Source organism: Lagenorhynchus albirostris, chromosome 16 (assembly GCF_949774975.1).
Source record: "Lagenorhynchus albirostris chromosome 16, mLagAlb1.1, whole genome shotgun sequence".
In the NCBI taxonomy this organism is placed as follows: domain Eukaryota; kingdom Metazoa; phylum Chordata; class Mammalia; order Artiodactyla; family Delphinidae; genus Lagenorhynchus; species Lagenorhynchus albirostris.
Window position 1 is genome coordinate 10,797,697 of NC_083110.1, and position 19,993 is coordinate 10,817,689.

General features: G+C 38.3%; 1 protein-coding gene across 2 annotated transcripts in view; it reads left to right on the top strand.

Moving 5' to 3' along the window:
* The window catches only part of BMS1 (BMS1 ribosome biogenesis factor), a 46,139-nt gene that overhangs the window by 15,115 nt on the left and 11,031 nt on the right, over positions 1 to 19,993 (top strand). For both annotated transcript variants that reach the window (XM_060126966.1, XM_060126964.1), the window contains exons 12-13: positions 52 to 209; positions 5,274 to 5,355. In XM_060126966.1, coding sequence (XP_059982949.1) covers positions 52 to 209; positions 5,274 to 5,355 — 240 coding nt within the window. The remainder of the gene's footprint in view (positions 1 to 51; positions 210 to 5,273; positions 5,356 to 19,993) is intronic.

A 19,993-nucleotide genomic window follows, 5' to 3' on the forward strand; every position in this document is an offset into this window, starting at 1 on the left:
CCTCTAGTGGGTGGATTTATTCTCACTTTTCTATCATGTTGGTCTCTTTAGTGACAGAGGATAACGAAGAAGAAGATGGTGATACCAAGGAAGAGCTCGGAGGGTTGTTTCGTGTCAGCCAGTCTGCCAGCGAGTGTAAGCACAAGGCTGACTCTTTGGACTGCTCCAGATTTCATGTGGAGGTGCCCCATGATTGGGATTTAGAGGAGGTGAGGCTGAATATAAATAGTGTGTTTGACTTATGAGAAAATTAGGGAATATTTTTAAAAGATTATGTGATTTCAGTATTGCCTACCTGTTATTTGCTTCTTATTTTTTGTGTTTTTTTAACATCTTCATTGGAGTATAATTGCTTTACAATGGTGTGTTAGTTTTCAACTCTTAGTGTGAATAGATAGTATTGTTAATCTTTATTTTGAAGCATTGCACGTAGGTTTTCATACATTTGAGATACTTTGTGTTTTATAACTAGGAGATACGTAGTATCCCTGAGTTAACATTTATAATTTCTACTATTTGTAAGCAAACAGGAATCCATGACACTGGTAAATTTTCTTCCCCCACTCATCACCCTCTAGTCACACTAGAGAATTCATTCAGTTCTTAAACTTGCCAGGTTTAATCCCATCATAGACCTCTTGTCTTCTGTTTTCTTTTCTGAAATGTTCTTCTGATCTTCCCAAGGCTGACTTCTTTTGATCATTCGGTTTAGCTGAAATGTCACTCCTCAGGGAGGCCCAATGACTATCATATTATGTATTTTAATTCACTGGGTAGCACTTGTGCACTTTACGAGATTTTTATGTAAGCATTTTTTGGGTAAAATTTAATACAGATTATAGAAAACCACATAAAAGTAATTGTTTAACTTAATGGATTACTAGGTGAGTACCTCTGTAACCACCATGTGTCCATCCTAGTCATAGGCCTATCCTCCCTGCAGAAGGAATCACGACTCTTACGGTAATCATTTCCTTCTTTTCTTTATAATTTCATCCTTCAAGTATGTATCAGTGAACACCAAAGTTTAGTTTTACCAGGTTATTTTTGTTTATTTTTCTCTATGCCTTTTAAATCTCTCAATCTACAATATTCCCCTCCACCCATCTCTTTTTTCCTTACCTTTTCACTTGTTTAAGAAACCAAGTATTTGATATGTAGAGTTTCTCATATTCTGGATTTCCTGGGCGCATGGTATCCCTATGTGCGGTCTGTCAGACTTCACTCTTCTCTGTATGTCCTATAAATTGGTACAGAGCAATACCAATAGAATTGTCTATGGTGATGGGTAAAGAATTGTCTTATGTGGCTACTTGTGGCTGTTGAGCACTTTAAATGTGGCTAGTGAGACAGAAGAACTAAAATTTTAATTCTATTTAAGTTTTGTTTAATTTTAATTAGAATTTAAATAACCACATGTTGTAGCTACCCTCTGGACAATGCATCTAGAAGTTTGATTAGATTTAGGTTTGAGGTTTTCGTTTTTTGTTTTCGGATTTTTTGGCAAGACTGCTTCCTAGGTGGTGGTGATTTTTCATTAGGAGGCACATAAAGTCATCTTGTGATGTTAGCTATTGATGCTCAATGCCTAGATCCGTTAATTTGTTAAGGATGTAAAATGGTGATATTTTGTTCAAATTCCTCTTGTTAGCTGGAATACTTCTATAAAGAGAAACTTCTCATCTACTATTTGGTTACCCAGTTCCACATAAGCAGTATAAATGCTTGATTATTTTTATCAGTTTCCAGAACGATTCTCCAAAGGTGACTCTTTTTTTTTTAAGTTTTTTTTTTTTAACTTATGACTTTAAATATAGTTGACGTGTTTCCTTTCACTGCACTTGTTATCCTTGCTGATGATCATATTTATCGCATCTGTGACCAGTGAGAGTCTCTTCAAATTGGCTCCTGAGCCCTTTTGACATGATCCTAGTAGTCCTTAGATTGCTTCATTGCTGTCTGATATGATAAGGTGTTCCAGTATCATCTTGTACATTTCTGATGCCAGACTTGGAAACAGCCATAAGAAGTCCTGATTTTTCTTAGTACAAAATGGTATTTCAACATCACAGTCTAGGTCTATGTATACTCATTGCTATGGGTTGGTCATTGTTTCTAGGCCTTTTCAGTGACCAGAGCTAGGAAAATTCATACATACATTTTCAATTCAGATTCAGGACTACAGGCTTCTTACTTAATCTCTTTTATCTCCTGTTTATATCTCTTGTTTTTCCACTGTAGAATTAGTTCCTGTTTGAACTTGAAGATGATTAAATTAGAAAATTGTGTAATTATTTGCTTTATCCCATTTATACATAGAAGTGTCAGAATAACATTACACATGTTTCTATTAATATGATTACTAAAAACAGTTAAAGTTTTTTCCTTTATTTAAAAAAATATATTTATTTATTTGGCTGTGCGGGGTGTTAGTTTTGGCACGCGGGATCTTTGTTGCCGTGTGCGATATCTTTTAGTTGCAGCATGCGGGATCTAGTTCCCTGACCAGGGATCAAACCTGGGCCCCCTGCATTGGGAGCACGGAGTCATAACTGCTGGACCACCAGGGAAGTCCCCTGAAGTTTTTTTCTTATATGTTCTCCCTTTTGTTTTTTCAAAAGTGGCTACACCATTTTGCATTCCCAACAGCAGTATATATAGCTTTTGAGTCCTCCACATTGGAATAACATCACCAACACTTGTTATTACCTGTTGTTGTTTTTCTTGTTTTTTATTGTTATAACCATTCTAGGAGGTGTGATGTAATATCTCATTGCAGTTTTGATTCGCCTTTTCCTGGTGGCTAATGATGTTAGACATCTTTTCATGTGCTTGTTTTCCATTTGTATATATTATTTGAAGAAATATCTATTCATACTATTTTCCCATTTAAAAAAATTGGGTTATTTGTCTTTTTATCATTGAGTATGTATTCAGGATCCAAGTCCCTTATCAGGTATATGATTTGCAAATATTTTCTCCTATTCTGTAGGTTATCTTTTCTGTGCCCTTTGAAGCATGAAGTTTTAAATTTTGATGAAGTCCAATTTCTCTGTATTTTTGTTGTTGTTGGTATCATATCTAAGAAACCATTGCCAAATCCAAAATCGTGAAGATTTATTTCTATGGTTTGTGTAAGGGTTTTATAATTTAGCTCTTACGTTTAGGTCTTGGATACACTTTGAGTTAATTTTTGTATTTGGTGTGAGATGAGTCCAACTTCATTCTTTTGCATGTGGATATCTAGTTGTCCTAGCACCTGTTGAAAAGTCTGTTCTTTCCCCTATTGCCTTGTCTTGGCACCCTGGGTGAAAATCACTTGACCGTAGGTACATGGGTTTATTTATGGACTCTTAATTATATTCCATTGATCTATACATCTGTCCTTATGCTAGTACCATACTATTTTGATTACTATTGTTTTGTAATAAGTTTTGAAATCACGAAGTGTGAATCCTCCAACTTTGTTCTTTTTCAAGATTGTTTTGTCTTTTCTGGATCCCTTGGGTTTTCTGTATTTTAGAATCAAAGAATTCTTTGCAGAATCTTCTGCAAAGAAACCAACTGGGATTCTGATAGGGATTGCACTGACTTGGGTAGTATTGAGACCTTAACAATACCAAGTCTTCTGATCTGTTAACATGGGATGCCTTTCCATTTATTTAGATCTTTCAAGAATGTTTTGTAGTTATCAGAGTATAAGCTTTGCACGTCTTTTGTTGGATTTATTCCTAGTATTCTTTTTGATGTGATTGTAAAAGGAATTGTTTTTTGAATTTCATTTTTGGATATTCATTCCTAGTGTATAGAAATAAAGTTTACTGTTGTGTATATATATATATATACATATATATATATATTTTTTTTTTGGCGGTACGCGGGCCTCTCACTGTTGTGGCCTCTCCCGTTGCGGAGCACAGCCTCCGGACGCGCGGGCTCAGCAGCCATGGCTCACGGGCCCAGCCGCTCCGCGGCACGCGGGATCCTCCCGGACCAGGGCACAAACCCATGTCCCCTGCATCGGCAGGCAGACTCTCAACGACTGCGCCACCAGGGAAGCCCTACTGTTGTATATTGATCTAGTATCTTGCAATCTTGCTGAAGTCATTTATTCTGATAGTTTTTCAGTAGATTCCTTAGGGTTTTCTATATACAAGATCATACCACCTGTGAATAGAGATAGTTTTTCTTTCTAAACTGGATGCCTTTTATTTTAATTTCTTGCCTAATGGCCCTGACTAGAACGCCTAGTACAATGTTGAATACAAGTGATGAGAGGAGACATCCTTGTCTTACTCCTGATCTTAAGGGGAAAGCTCTCAGTCTTTCACCATTAAGTGTGATGTTAACTGTGGGGTTTTTTATGGATGCCTCTTATCAGATTTAAGAAGTTCCCTTCTAAGTTTGTTGAGGGTTTTTATCTTGGAGGGTCTATTTTTAAAAATTTATTTGGTCCCTGGTTCCCCTAAGTCAATTGTTAAGCTTCATGAAAGCAAGGATCTTTTGGAACAGTTTGCCATTCAGTGCCTGCAAAGCTTCTTGGCTCAGAGTAGATGTTCAGTAAATACTGAGTGATTATAGGCATGAAGGAATGAATAAATGAGCAGATTTGCTTTTGCATCCATTGTAATCGTGCTAGCTTCAAGGCTACTCTTTGAGAGTGAGGTTGTATCTGAAAAATGTGAATCATGATCAAAATGTGATTGAAAGCCGGGACCCATGTGAAGATTTCTTTATATGTGCTTTTGAGCCCTTGGCAGTGACTGACATGTGCTGTCCTAAGTCAGGTTCCCCAGGAAGCAGTCTGAAATAGAGAGTTGTGTACAAGTTTTAGCCTGTATTTGAGAGGTGCATCCAGCATCCACTACATGTGTGTACTGGATGATCTGGCAGATCTGGGACTGGGAGCCTCATCAATATTCTTTGTACTGTTGGGCTCATACAAGACATTTTGTCTTTGGCAGAGGAGTTACGTTTCAAACAGCCATGATAAGTCTGGATTAACGAATTAGTAAATATCTGTTTCTTTACTTATGAAGTCACTGGGCTGACGTTATTTTCCCTATCCACTGGTTAATTCTATAATATTTATGTTTTTATATCTGTTGTTATACTATATACATCAAAGTTATTTCATAGGTCCACTTGGAATGAAAATATCCATAGAACTGTCTTGAAAAGTATTTAAAGGCAAATTGTCACCTACTGTTTCTCAAAGCAGTTATTTATTGAATGATTGGAGCCTGTCAACTAAGCTGACTTTTCTGTATAAGGTTATGAACAGTATCAGAGATTGCTTCGTGACTGGGAAGTGGGAAGAGGATAAAGATGCAGCCAAGATCTTAGCAGAAGATGGTAAGTAAACAGCTGTATTCTTCAGAGAAGATTACCTTCTCTCTATATTATTTTCTTCCATATCTTTAATAGTCAACTTGAAAATATTAGTCACTTGTGAAATGGCTTGGGGAACTCTGACAAGAGTTCTGACAGGAGTAACATTCTAGTTCCTCCTTTCATGATGGTCTTATTTTCTTCCTCTGGTTAGTTGACTTATTAGATATGGACATTGAAGAAGAGTGGGAAGCTCTCCATAAATTTTATCATGCATTGTTAAAAATAGTCATTCTTGTTTATGTGCTGTGGTTAGATTCATGTTAAGATTCAGGTTAAGCATTTTTGGCAGGCATGCATAGGTATGTAGAGGCTTCCTAAGAAACATTTTCAGTTTCTTCTATGATCGTTGGTCAAACTTGGTTTTCTTGTAGTGGTGGTTGTGGTTTTTGTGTTTATATTTTGACATTTTCATGAGTTTTTTTTTTTTTTTTTTTTTGCGGTACGCGGGCCTCTCACTGCTGTGGCCTCTCCCGTTGTGGAGCACAGGCTCCGGACGCGCAGGCTCAGTGGCCATGGCTCACGGGCCCAGCTGCTCCACGGCATGTGGGATCTTCCCGGACCGGGGCACAAACCCGTGTCCCCTACATCGGCAGGCGGACTGTCAACCACTGCCCCACCAGGGAAGCCCATGAGATATTCTTCATAATATTTTCTGACAAGACTTTCAGTGAAATTTTGAATTTATAACAGAATAAAGCGCTCATCTGTTATTTGCACTTTCTCATTTCTAACATTGTTCCTTTTTTTGTGTGTTTTAGTTAGATTTGCACATTCTCTATTTTGTTAGATCCATAACTTTTGGATTTATTTTTCTTTTTACTATTTTTCTCATGATTAAAAAATTAACAAGGTTTGTTTTTTTTCTTTTTCTTGTATTTGTTAGTTGTGGGATTAGAAAAGGAATTTTTTGGTTTTGTTGTCAAGGAAAGCACTTTTAAAAATTAAGGTATAGCTTAATGTTCAACCTAATATATTTTGACAATTACATACATTTATATCCATCACCCAAAACGAGAATAAGAACATTTCTGTCACACCCTAAATGTTTGTCTGTGTCCTTTGCAGTCAGCACCCACCCCCTACCCCAGGCAGCCACTTTTGGATTTCTATCACCATAGATTTGTTTTGCCTGATCTTGGACTTCATACAGATGTAGTCAGACAGTATGTATTTTTTAGTGTTTGGGTTCTTTCCCTCAACACAATGTTTTACTTTTTGATAAATCAACCTTGTTGAGATATGTTTTACATACAGTTAAGTATACCTGTTTTAAGAATATTCTTATTTGGCTAGTTTAGACAATTGTATATGTTCATGTACTACCATTACAATCAAGAAATAAAGTATTTCCATCACCACAGAAAGAACCCTCATGCCCCTTTGCAGTCAGTCCCTACTCCCACCATCACAGCAGTCCCAAGGCAACCAATGATCTGCTTTCTCTCACTGTATATTAGTTTTGCCTTTTCTAGAATTACATAATAAAAATACTCTCTTTTGTCTGTAGATTCTTTTACTTAGCATACTGTTTTTGAGGTTCATTCATATTATAATTTGTTTCTTCTTATTGCTGAATAAGTATTCTGTTGCATGGGTATGCCAATCGTTTATCCATTTTTCTCTTGATGGCCATTTAGGTTGTTTCCAGTAGTTGACTATTACAATTAAGGCTGCTCTGAACATTCACGTATAGGTCTTTTTTTGTGGAAATTGGTTTTCATTTCTCCTTGGTAATACCTAGGAGTAGAATGGCAGAGCTATGGGGTGGGTAGATGGACAACCAACTTGATAAGAAACTAACAGAGTTTGACTCCATTTTTAATGTTAGACTGATGACAGCTCTTAAGCCCCACCTGTTCTGTCCCCCTTTCTGTCCTACATCTGGGCAAGCTGATAAAAAAGCCAAGTTGCTCCTCTTTTGGCATCAGGAGGGAGTTCAAACCATATACACTCTAGCTGTCACCAAAGCCCCACCACCTCCTAACTACCAATAGCTCAAGCTAGTCTCCTTTTCTGCCTGCTCTCCCAAGCTGTATTTGAACTAGCTTGGGAGGTCTGCCCAACTCTCCCCAAAAAGTCTCATTATGTGAATTATAAATCTTTCCATATCCTCTTGATTCATGTGTGTGTCATCTGTCTCAATATGCAAACCATATTTTGGGTGGGAGGTTCATCCTGTCTCTGTGGGTTGATTACAAAGTAAACTGCCCCACAGTTCTTCAAAGAGAACTCCAGCAGTGGATGACAATTTCACTTCACATCCTAGTGGGTGTGAAATAGTATCTCGTGGTTTTAATTTGTAATTCCCTGATGACTAAGGACATTGCATATCTTTTCATGTGCATATTGGCCAATTTAATATCTTCCTTTGTGAAGTATCCATTTAAGTCTTTTGCTTATTTTTTTAAAGTTTATAATAGTTTACATTTAGAGAAAAATCGTGAATATAGTACAGAGTTCCCACATACCTCACACCCAGTTTGCCCGATTATTATCATCTTACATATGGATGGTACATTTGTCACAATTAATGAACAGAGCACTAACAAAATCTTGGGTCTCTGCCAGTTTGAGCACCTTTCTGTGTGTTAGGGGGCCATTTGTATTTCCTTCCATGACTGTCTTTGAATATGCTTTGCCCATTTTCTATTGGGTTATTGTTGATATTTTTTCATACTTACTTATAAGAATTTTTTATATATTAGAGAAATAAGTCTTTTGTGATATGAGGTGCCACATTTAACCCCCTTATTTTAACATTTGTATTTTAACTTTATGATTCTTTCATGTAGAATTTTTTTTTTTAATGAAGTTAGATTTATCAGTTTTGCCTTAAATGACTTTTGGGATTTGTCTTATACTTAAAAAGGTCTTTTGTTAAAAAAAAAAAAATCTAAAAAAGGAGAAGAAAAATCTTCCATTGTTTTTTCTAGTGCTTCCTGATTTCCTTTTTTTTTTTTTTTTTAGCATTTAAATCACCGACTCATCTGCTGTTTATTTTAGTGTGAGTTGAGAGGCATAGATAGTTTTTCCCACGTGGCCACCAGGTTCTTTCCAATACTATTTGTTCTTTTCCCAACTGATTAAAATGCTCTTTTTGTCATATTCTTAATTGATAGATATAGAAAAAAGTTTTGGACTTTTCTAGTTTATGTCATTGATTTCTGTTGGTTTATTCATCATTGCTATGTTTAAAACCCTTATATAGCATTATAGTATGCTATTAAGACACCAACTATTAAAACTGGTATGACTGGTTCCTATCTCTCCCTGTCTCTGCTAGGTTTTTCAGAATTCTTCCGACTATTCTCTTACTTATTTTTCCACAGAAACTTAAGAATCATATCTTTTCTGTTTCCAAAAGAAAGTGTGGTGGATTTGTGTCTTTTATAGTAGCTGTATTGAGGTTTAATGGATATACAGTAAACTGCACATATTTACAGTTTGATAAGCTTTGACATGAGTATACAATCACCACAATCAAGATAATGAACATACTTTTCACCCCAAAAGTTTCCTCATGCCACTTGTTATCCCTCCCTTCTGTCCTTTCCCTATTACCAGGTAACCACTCTTCTGCTTTCTGTCACTATACAAGAGTTTGTATCCTCTGTAATTTGATATAAATGGAATCATACGGTATGCAGTCTTTTTAACTTATTGTACTCAGCATAATCATTTTGAGATTCATCCATGCTGTTGCATCTTCATTCCTTTTTATTGCTGTGTAGTTAATTTCTTTTTATTGGTGAGTAGTATTCCATTGTATAATGCAATACAGTTTGTTTATCTGTTCACCATTTGATCGACATTTATGTTATTTCCAGTTTGGGGCTATTGCAAATAAAGCTACTGTGAACATTCTTCTACAAGTCTTTGTATGAACAACTGCATTCATTTCTCTTGGGTACATATCTCAGAGTGGACTAAATGAATCATATGGTAGATGTAGTTCTAATTTTTTTTAAGAAATAGCCAAATTGTTTTCCTTAGTGGTTGTACCATTTTGCATTGCCACTAGCACTTTATGAGACTTCCAGTTGCTCCACATCCTTGCCAGTGCTTGATATGTTGGTCTTTTTAATTTTAGACACTTTTTAAGGTTTAGAGTGGTATCTCATTTTATTTTCCTAATGATTAATGATAATGAGCCTTTTTTCACATGCGTATTTGCCATCTGTGTTTCTTCAGTGAAGTGTCTGTCAAATCTTTTGCACATTATTTTACTTTGGTTGTGTGTTATTATTGAAGTTTAATTCTAAATTACTTTTGATACAATCCTTTATCACATGGAATTTGCAATTTTTGCCCATTGTGTAACAAAGACCATCATATATGATCTGTGAATGAAGACAGTTATACTTCTTTCTGTGCCATCTGGATGACTTATTTTTCTTGTCTTAGTACACTGGCTTAAACTTCCAGTACAATGTTGATTAGAAGTGGTCAAAATAGACTATATACATATTGTAATATTACACCTATTGTTAACCAACATTTTACCACTTTGAGTAACATGTGGAAACTTTTCTTCCATTTAGGCCCTTTTATCTTCCCCACTTAAGAAGATTTTTTATTATTATTATGTAAGTTACAGATGTACAATATAGTGATCCACACTTTTAACAGGTTATACTCCATTATAGTTATTATAAAATATTGGCTATATTCCCTGTGTTGTATGGGGAATATATCCTTGTAGCTTATTTTATACCTAATAGTTTGTACTTCTTAATTCCCTACCCCTCTATTGGCCCTCCCCACTTCCCTCTTCCCACTGGTAACCACTAGTTTGTTCTCTGTATCTCTGAGTTTGCTTTTCTTGTTGTTATATTTAGTAGTTTGTTGTAGTTTCCCCACTTTTAAATATTGGCTTGAATATTAGATAGTGGTATAATTTTTTTGACTATGAAATATGATTTTACAAATTCATAAGCTGGATAGTCTGTTCTGTGTATCCATATTTCTGTTCTTTTTCTCTTTTTTCTTTTGTTTTTTCTTTTTTTTCTGATAGTCTCAGATTTCTCCTTTTATAATTTCCTTTCTGCCTAAGAACTTCCTTTAGCCATTTTTTAAGGGTAAGTATGGTAGCTACAAATTCCTGTAGCTTTCCTTCATCTGAGAATGTCTGTTTCCTTCTTCATTTCTAAAGAATAGATACATAGGCTGTCATTTTACTTGGTGTGCGCCTACAGGTAATCTGTCATTTCTTTCTGGCTGCTTTCAGATATTTTTTATTTGTTTTTAGTTTTCAGAAGTTTGATGGGTGTGAATTTTGTTGGGTTTACTCTGTTTGAGATTAACTCATCTTCTTGAATCTGTAAGTTTGTGTCTTTCAACAGATTTAGGAATCTGCAGTCATTATTTCTTTCAGCTCCAGACTCCTTATGAGACTCTGATGATACAGATGTTGGGATTTTTTTGTTTCTGTCCCACAGGTGTTTGAGGTGCTCTTCATTTGTTTTTAGGCTTTCTCTATGTTGTTCAGACTGAATGAATTCTATTATGTGGCCTCAAGTTCTCTAAGTCCATCCTCTTTCATCTCTACTCTTACTATTGAGCTCATGTAGCCAGTTTTTTAATTTCTGTTACTGTATTTTTCAGTTCTATAATTTCCATTTTGTTCTTCAATTTCTTGTTGAGGTTTTCAGTTTTTTGGTTGTTGCTGTAAGATTTATAGTTGCTTCTTGAAGGGTTTTTTTTTTCCGGCTTTTATAATTTTATTTATAATGGCTGCTTCAAGGTACAAGTCAGATAGTTCCAACATCTGATTCATTTCAGTGTTGTTTTCAGTTGTCTTTTCACATTCAAATGATGATTTTCTTGGTTCTGGGTATGACAGGTGATTTTCTTTTGTAGCCACACATTTTGTTTGGAGACCCTGGGTCCTATGTAATTTTTAAATTTTAGCAGGCGATCATCCTGTTTAGGTTTAATGTACAGGCCCTGGTCTACTTCATGGGCTGTGGTTCCAATGACAATTTAATTTCAGAGCCTTTGTGGTACTGTTTTGCTGTACTTGGTTTATCTGGTGCTACTTATTCCTGCTGGTGCTACTGGTTCTTGCTGGTGCTACCTGGGGGGAACAGAGGAGCTTCCCTAGGCTGGGCCACCTAGTGTGGCTAGGTTGGGGAAAGTTGTTTTGGCCTCTGGGGCCAGTTTGCTTGTTCTGGGGGCATCTCCTTTGCTTGGTCCTGCCTGGACGCATATTGTTTTTAAGGTGGAAGAGGAGAGTCTCATGCCTGGTGGAATCCCTCCTTGCTGATAACCCTTGGGCACCTGGTACATCTTGGTGGAGGAAAGGAGATTCAAGCTCGTTGGGAAGGCTAGCACTTTCCTTCATCACTTGCTGTCAGTGGGATACCCAGTTTACCTGGATTGCTGGTGAGATCTGGTTCAATCTGAAGGAAGAATGGGCCTATCTCATTCTGCGGCTGCCTTCTGTTGCCACTTGCGGATTGGGAAATGGTGGCCCTAAGTTGCCTTTCTGTGGGTTGTGGTATAGTGAGACATAGGCCACTATGTCATTCCTCTGGTCATGGGGACGCTCACCAGCCCATCTTTGTCTTTCCACCTTTCAGAGTTCTCCTTTGGTTGTCTCTTGTGCACTTGCATCGTTTCTGGAGTTGATGGTTATACACAGTCAGGAGGAACAGAGGAGATATGTCTACACCATCTTTTCCAGACTGGAAATCCTTGGTGGTTATTTTCTTTTCTTTCTTTTTTTTTTTTTAACATCTTTATTGGGGTATAATTGCTTTACAATGGTGTGTTAGTTTCTGCTTTATAACAAAGTGAATCAGTTACTATGTAAAAGAGAGAATTAGAGTCTTCATGATATTGAGGCTTCCTTTCCAAACACATGGTGGTTTTACTTGTTCAGTAGATAACATTAATAATACCTCCTTTATTGAGTCATGTTGAAGAATATAGTTAAGGCATGTAAAACACTTAGAGCAGTGCCTGCCTGGTATATGAAGCACTTAAAAGCATTAGCTAAGGTTATTCCATGTGTCCTTTATTTTATTTTATTTTTTTATTGGAGTAAAATTGCTTTACAGTGTTGTGTTAGCTTCTGCTGTACAGTGAATTGAATCAGCTATATGTATACCTATATGCTCTCCCTCTTGGCCTCCCACCCTCCCCCATCCCACCCATCTAGGTTGTCACAGAACACCAAGCTGAGCTCCCTGTGTTATACAGCAGGTTCCCAGTAGCTATCTGTTTTACACATGGTAGTGTAATTATGTCAAACCTAATCTCCCAATTCGTCCCACCCTCCCCTTCTCCCAATGTGTCCACATGTCTGTTCTCTATGTCTACGTCTCTATTCCTGTCCTACATATAGGTTCATCTGTACCCTTTTTCTAGATTCCACATATATGTGTTAATATACGATATTTGTTTTTCTCTTTCTGGCTTACTTCACTCTGTATGACAGACTCTAGGTCCATCCACATCTTTACAAATGACCCAATTTCATTCCTTTTTATGGCTGAGTAATATTCCATTGTATATATGTACCACATCTTCTTTATCTATTCATCTATCATTGGACATTTAGGTTGTTTCATGTCCTGGCTATTGGAAGTAGTGCTGCAGTGAACATTAGGATACATATGTCTTTCTGAATTATGGTTTTCTCAGGCTATATGCCCAGTACTGGGATTGCTGGGTCATATGGTAGTTCTATTTTTAGTTTTTTAAGGAACCTCCCCATACTGTTCTCCATAGTGGCTGTATCAATTTACATTCCCACAAACAGTGCAACAGGGTCCCCTTTTCTCCACACCCTCTCCAGCATTTATTGTTTGTAGACTTTTTGATGATGGCCATTCTGACTGGTGTGAGGTGATATACCTCATTTTAGTTTTGATTTTCATTTCTCTAATAATTAGTGATGCTGAGCAGCTTTTCATGTGCCTCTTGGCCATCTGTATGTCTTCTTTGGTGAAATGTCTATTTAGGTCTTCTGCCCATTTTTAATTGGGTTGTTTGGGGTTTTTTTGATATTGAGCTCCGTGAGCTGTTTGTATATTTTGGAGATTAATCCTTTGTTGCTTCACTTGCAAATATTTTCTCCCATTCTGAGGGTTGTCTTTTCGTCTTGCTTACGGTTGCCTTTGCTGTGCAAAAGCTTTTAACTTTCATTAGGTCCCATTTGTTTATTTTTGTTTTTATTTTCATTACTTTAGGAGGTGGGTCAAAAAAGAACTTGCTGTGGTTTATGTCAAAGAGTGTTTTCCTATGTTTTCCTGTAGGAGTTTTATAGTGTCTGGTCTTACATTTAGGTCTTTAATCCATTTGGGGTTTATTTTTGTGTATGGTGTTAGGAAGTGTTCTAAGTTCATTCTTTTACATGTAGCTGTCCACTTTTCCCAGCTTCACTTATTAAAGAGGCTGTCTTTCCTCCATTGTATGTTCTTGCCTACTTGGTCGTAAATTAGGTGACTAGTCTGTGTGGGTTTATCTCTGGGCTTTCTATCCTGTACTATTGATCTATATTTCTGTTTTTGTGCCAGTACCATACTGTCTTGATGACTAGCTTTGTAGTATAGTTTGAAGTCAGGGAGCCTGATTCCTCCAGCTCTGTTTTTCTTTCTCAACATTGCTGTGGCTATTTGGAGTCTTTTATGTTTCCATACGAATTGTAAAATTTTTTTGTTCTAATTCTGTGAAGAATGCCATCGGTAGTTTGGTAGGGATTGCATTGAATCTGTAGATTGCTTTGGGCAGTATAGTCATTTTCATAATGTTGATTCTTCCAATCCAAGAACATGTATATTTCTCCATCTGTTTATGTCATCTTTGATTTCTTTCATCAGTGTTTTATAGTTTTCTGAATACAAGTCTTTCACCTCTTTAGGTAGGTTTATTCCTAGGTATTTTATTCTTTTTGTTGCATTGGTAAATGGGAGTGTTTCCTTAATTTCTCTTTCTGATTTTTCACTGTTAGTGTATTGGAATGCCAGAGATTTCTGTGCATTAATTTTGTATCCTGCAGCCTTACTAAATTCATTGATTAGTTCTAGTAGTTTTCTGGTGGCATCTTTAGGATTTTCTATGTATAGTATCATGTCATCTGCAGACAGTGACAGTTTTACTTCCTCTTTTCCAATTTGTATTCCTTTTATTTCTTTTTCTTCTGATTGCTGTGGCTAGGACTTCCAAAACTATGTTGAATAAGAGTGGCGAGGGTGGACATCCTTGCCTTGTTCCTGATCTTAGTGGAAATGCTTTCAGTTTTTCACCATTGAGTGTGATGTTTGCTATGGGTTTGTCATTTATGGCCTTTATTATGTTGAGGTAGGTTCCCTCTATGCCCATTTTCTGGAGAGTTTTTATCATAAATGGTGTTGAATTTTGTCAAAAGCTTTTTCTGCATCTGTTGAGATTATCATATGGTTTTTATTTCTTAATTTGTTAATATGGTGTATTACATTGATTGATTTGCATATATGGAAGAATCCTTGCATCCCTGGGATAAATCCCACTTGATCATGGTGTATGATCCTTTTAATGTATTGTTGGATTCTGTTTGCTAGTATTTTGTTCAGGATTTTTGCATCTGTATTCATCAGTGATATTGGTCTGTAATTTTCTTTTTTTGTGATATCTTTGTCTGGTTTTGGTATCAGGGTGATGGTGGTTTGGTAGAACAAATTTGGGAGTATTGCTCCCTCTGCAATTTTTTGGAAGAGGTTGAGAAGGATGAGTGTTAGCTCTTCTCTAAATGTTTGATAGAATTCGCCTGTGAAGTCATCTGGTCCTGGACTTTTGTTTGTTAGAAGATTTTTAATTACAGTTTCAATTTCATTACTTGTGATAGGTCTGTTTATGTTTTCTAATTCTTCCTGGTTCAGTCTTGGTAAATTGTACCTTTCCAAGAATTTGTACATTTCTTTGTGGTTGTTCATTTTATTGGGTTATAGTTGTTTGTAGTAGTCTCTTAAAATCCTTTGTATTTCTGCACTGTCAGTTGTGATTTCTTCTTTTTCATTTCTAATTTTGTTGATTTGTATCCTCTCCCTTTTTTTCTTGATGAGTCTGGCTAAAGGTTTATCCGTTTTGTTTATCTTCTCAAAGAACCAACTTTTAGCTTTATTGATCTTTGCTATTGTTTTCTCCATTTCTATTTCATTTATTTCTGCTATGATCTTTTTTTTTCACATCTTTATTGGAGTATAATTGCTTTCCAATGGTGTGTTAGTTTCTGCCCTACAACAAAATGAATCAGTTATATATATACATATGTTCCCATATCTCTTCCCTCTTGCATCTCCCTCCCTCCCACCCTCCCTATCCCACCCTGCTATGATCTTTATGATTTCTTTCCTTCTACTGACTTTGTTCTTCTTTCTCTAGTTGCTTTAGATGTAAGGTTAGATAGTTTATTTGAGATTTTTCTTGTTTCTTGACGTTGGATTGTATTGCTATAAACTTCCGTCTTAGAACTCCTTTTGCTGCATCCCATAGGTTTTGGGTCATCGTGCTTTTGTTGTCATTTGTTTCTGTGTATTTTTTCTATTTCTTTGATTTCTTCAGCGATCTCTTGGTCATATAGTAGTGCACTGTTTAGCTACCATGTATTTGTTTTTTACAGGTTTTTTCCTTTAATTGATTTCCAGTCTCATAGCACTGTGGTCAGAAAAGATGCTTGGTACGATTTCAATTTTCTTAAATTTTCTGAGGCTTGATTTGTGACCCAAGGTGTGATCTATCCTGGAAAATGTTCCGCTTGATTTGTGACCCAAGGTGTGATCTATCCTGGAAAATGTTCCGCGTACACTTGAGAAAAACCTCTATTCTGCCAATTTCGGGTGTATTGTCCTATAGATATCAATTAAATCTATCTAGTGTATTTTGTCATTTAAAGCTTGTGTTTCCTTACTTATTTTCTTTTTTGATGAACTGTCCATTGGTGTAAATGGGGTGTTAAAGTCCCCTACTATTATTGTGTTACTGTCGATGTCCCCTTTTATGGTTGATAGCATTTGCCTTATGTATTGAGGTGCTTCTGTGTTGGGTGCATAAATATTTATAATTGTTATATCTTCTTCTTGGATTGATCCCTTGATCATTATGTAGTGTCCTTCCTTATCTCTTGCAACAGTCTTTATTTTAAAGTCTGTTTTATCTGATACAAGTATTGCTACTCTAGCTTTCTTTTGATTTCCATTTGCATGGAATATCTTTTTCCATCCCTTCACTTTCAGTCTGTATGTGTCCCTAGGTCTGAATTGGGTCTCTTGTAGACAGCATATATATGGGTCTTGTTTTTGTATCCATTCAGCCAGCCTGTGTCTTTTGTTTGGAGTATTTAATCCATTTACATTCAAAGTTATTATCGATATGTATGTTCCTATTACCATTTTCTTAATTGTTTTGGGTTTGTTTTTGTGGGTCTTTTTCTTCTCTTGTGTTTCCCGCCTAGAGAAGTTCCTTTAGCACTTGTTGGTTTGGTGGTGCTGAATTCTTAGCTTTTCTTTGTCTGAAAAGCTTTTGATTTCTCTGTCGAATCTGAATGAGCTCCTTGCTGGGTAGAGTAGTCTTGGTTGTAGGTTTTTCTCTTTCATCACTTTAAGTATGTCCTGCCACTCCCTTCTGGCCTGCAGAGTTTCTGCTGAAAAATCAGCTGATAACCTTATGGGTATCCTTTGTATGTTGTTTTTTGTTTTTCCCTTGCTGCTTTTAATATTTTTTCTTTGAATTTAATTTTTGTTAGTTTGATTAATATGTGTCTTGGTGTGTTTCTCCTAGGGTTTATCCTTTATGGGACTCTCTGTGCTTCCTGGACTTGGGTGGTTTCCCATGTTTCCTTTCCCATGTTAAGGAAGTTTTCCATTATAATGTCTTCAAATATTTTCTTAGACCCTTTCTTTTTCTCTTCTTCTTCTGGGGCCCCTATAATTCAAGTGTTGGTGCATTTAGCGTTGTCCCAGAGGTCTCTGAGATTGTCTTCAATTCTTTTCATTCTTTTCTCTTTATTCTGCTCCTTGGCAGTTATTTCCACCATTTTGTCTTCCAGGTCACTTATTCGTTCTTCTGCCTCTGTTATTCTGTTATTGATTCCTTCTAGTGTATGTTTCATTTCAGTATTGTGTTGTTCATCTCTGTTTGTTCTTTAGTTCTTCTAGCTCTTTGTTAAACATTTCTTGAATTTTCTCAATCTGCGCCTCCATTCTATTTCCGAGGTTCTGGATCATCTTTACTATCATTACTATGAATTCTTTTTCAGGTAGGTTCCCTATTTCCTCTTCATTTACTTGGTTTTGTAGGTTTTTACCTTGTTCCTTCATCTTGACACTTGACATATTTTTTTATCGTCTTTTTTTTTTTTTTTTAATGGGTGGGATTGTATTCCTATTTTACTGGTTGTTTGGCCTAAGGCTTCCAGCACTGGAGTCTGTAGACTGTTGGGTAGAGCTCGGTCTTTGTGCTGAGATGAGGACCTCTGGGAGACCTTACTCTGATGACTATTCCCTGGGGTATGAGGTTTTCTGTTATTCCAGTGATTCGGACTCAGAGTTCCCACCACAGGAGCTCTGGCCCAACCCCTGGCTTGTGAACCAAGATCCTGCAAGCCATGTGGGGTGGCAAAAAAAAAAAAAAAGGAAAAGGAAAAAAGGAGCAGAACAATAACAAAGAGAAAATAAAATAAGATTAGAAAACTAACAGATATGTTAGAAAGAATAAAAAAAGAAAAATATAGATCAAACAACAACCGGAAGGTAAAAGAAAACTGCAGTAGTAAAAAGAGGAGTTAAAAAAAAAAAAGCCAAACAAGGCCTTGGCTATGGGGGTGGGGCTTATGCAGGGACAGGGTTTAGGTGGTGGGTGGGGCCTATGCTTAGAACCCACAGGGCTGGAACAGGCCCTGCAGGGTGGTGGGGGTTGGGGCTTAGGCTCAACACAGCAGGAGGTGCCAGGAGTGCCTCTGTCCCTGGAGGGCAGAGTACCAGGTCCAGGACCCCAGCAGGCTCACTGGGCCTGAGTGGGCAGGGGAAATGCTAGGCGCCTTCCCCCTAGTCCTCCGATCCCAGAGGACCCCTCCCCATTGGCCTCTCTTGTCCCCCCCACCCCCACCCCTCCCCATGCCCCTAGGACCCACGCGGCAGGAGAGGGCTCCGGAAGCAGGGAACCAGACCCCAGCAGGCTTCCTGGAGCTGAGTGGGTGGGGGAAATGCCCGTGGTGCTTCCCCTGATCCCCCGGCCCCAGAGGGTCTCCCCTGTCCACCTCTCCTCCTCTTTCCCTCTTCCCCCCTCCTCCCTTCCTCCTACGTCCCTAGGACCAGTGCAGCCCGGAGGGGGCCTCAGAGGGCTGGGGACCTGGCCTGGGAGCCCAGCAGGCCTCCTGGCCCAGGTGGGCTGGGGAAACACCAGTGGTACCTCCTCTGACCTGGCCTTAGAGGATTCCCCCCCACTGTCCACCTCTTTTCCTCTTACCCCCTCCTCCCTCCCTCCCACACCCCTAGGACCCATGAGGCCAGAGGGGACCCTGGAGAACGAGCACGGATGACTAGGTTGAGAGCCCAGCAGACTTCCCAGGGCCGAGTGGGTGGGGGAAACACCCACGGCACCTCCCCTGATCCTCTGGTCTTCGAGGTCCCCAATATCCCACCTCTCCTCCCTGTACCTCCCTCCTATGCCCCTGGGATCAATGCGGACTGGAGGGGGCCTTGGAGGGAGGAGGACCTGGCCCGGGAGCCCCGCAGGCCTCCTGGGGCCCAATTGGACAGGGGAAATGCCTGATCCTCCGAGCCCCTGAGGGTCCCTCTAGGCGTGGGAACCCATCCCCCATCCCAGCCACCCCTCAGGGGTGCCATTCCTGTCCGACCTCCACTTCTCCTCCCCCCTCACTCCCCCATGTCCTACCCAGTCGCTCTGGGGTTCCTCCCGTCACCTTGAGCATCGAGGGCCCCCACCAGTGTCCCACTGGCACCCTAGTTGTGTCTCCATGTGTCCTTTAAAAAGCATATTAGGGCTTCCCTGGTGGCGCAGTGGTTGAGAGTCCGCCTGCCGATGCAGGGGACACGGGTTCGTTCCCTGGTCCGGGAAGATCCCACATGCCACGGAGCGGCTGGGCCCGTGAGCCATGGCCGCTGAGGCTGCGCGTCCGGAGCCTGTGCTCCGCAACGGGAGAGGCCACAACAGTGAGAGGGCCGTGTACCGCAAAAAAAAAAAAAAAAAGCATATTAAAACTTAAAAAATTTTGAAACTAAAGTTCTAGTACATTTCTTGTTAGGATTATTCCTAAGTACTTTATCCTTTTTTGTTTTTTATTACAAATGAAATCTTCCCATCTTTTATACGTCCTTTGGTTGTTTGGCTCTTTCTTATATGAAAATATTTTGATACCTTTCTAAATGTTGCCTCCCAGGGTTTTAACTTGCCTGTTTCTTTTAAGGGTAGGATCCATAACTAAACTTAGAGCTCCAGAAACAAATTAATGAGCTCTTCTTATGGGCTTGACATTGTTTTGGATACTACTGTTACTCTAAATGATGTATTTTATGTAATCTCAGACCTTTCCTAGGTATGTCACATGGTTGTGCTGTGTTGATCTCATTGTTGAGACTCTTTTTCATATGTGCTGTTA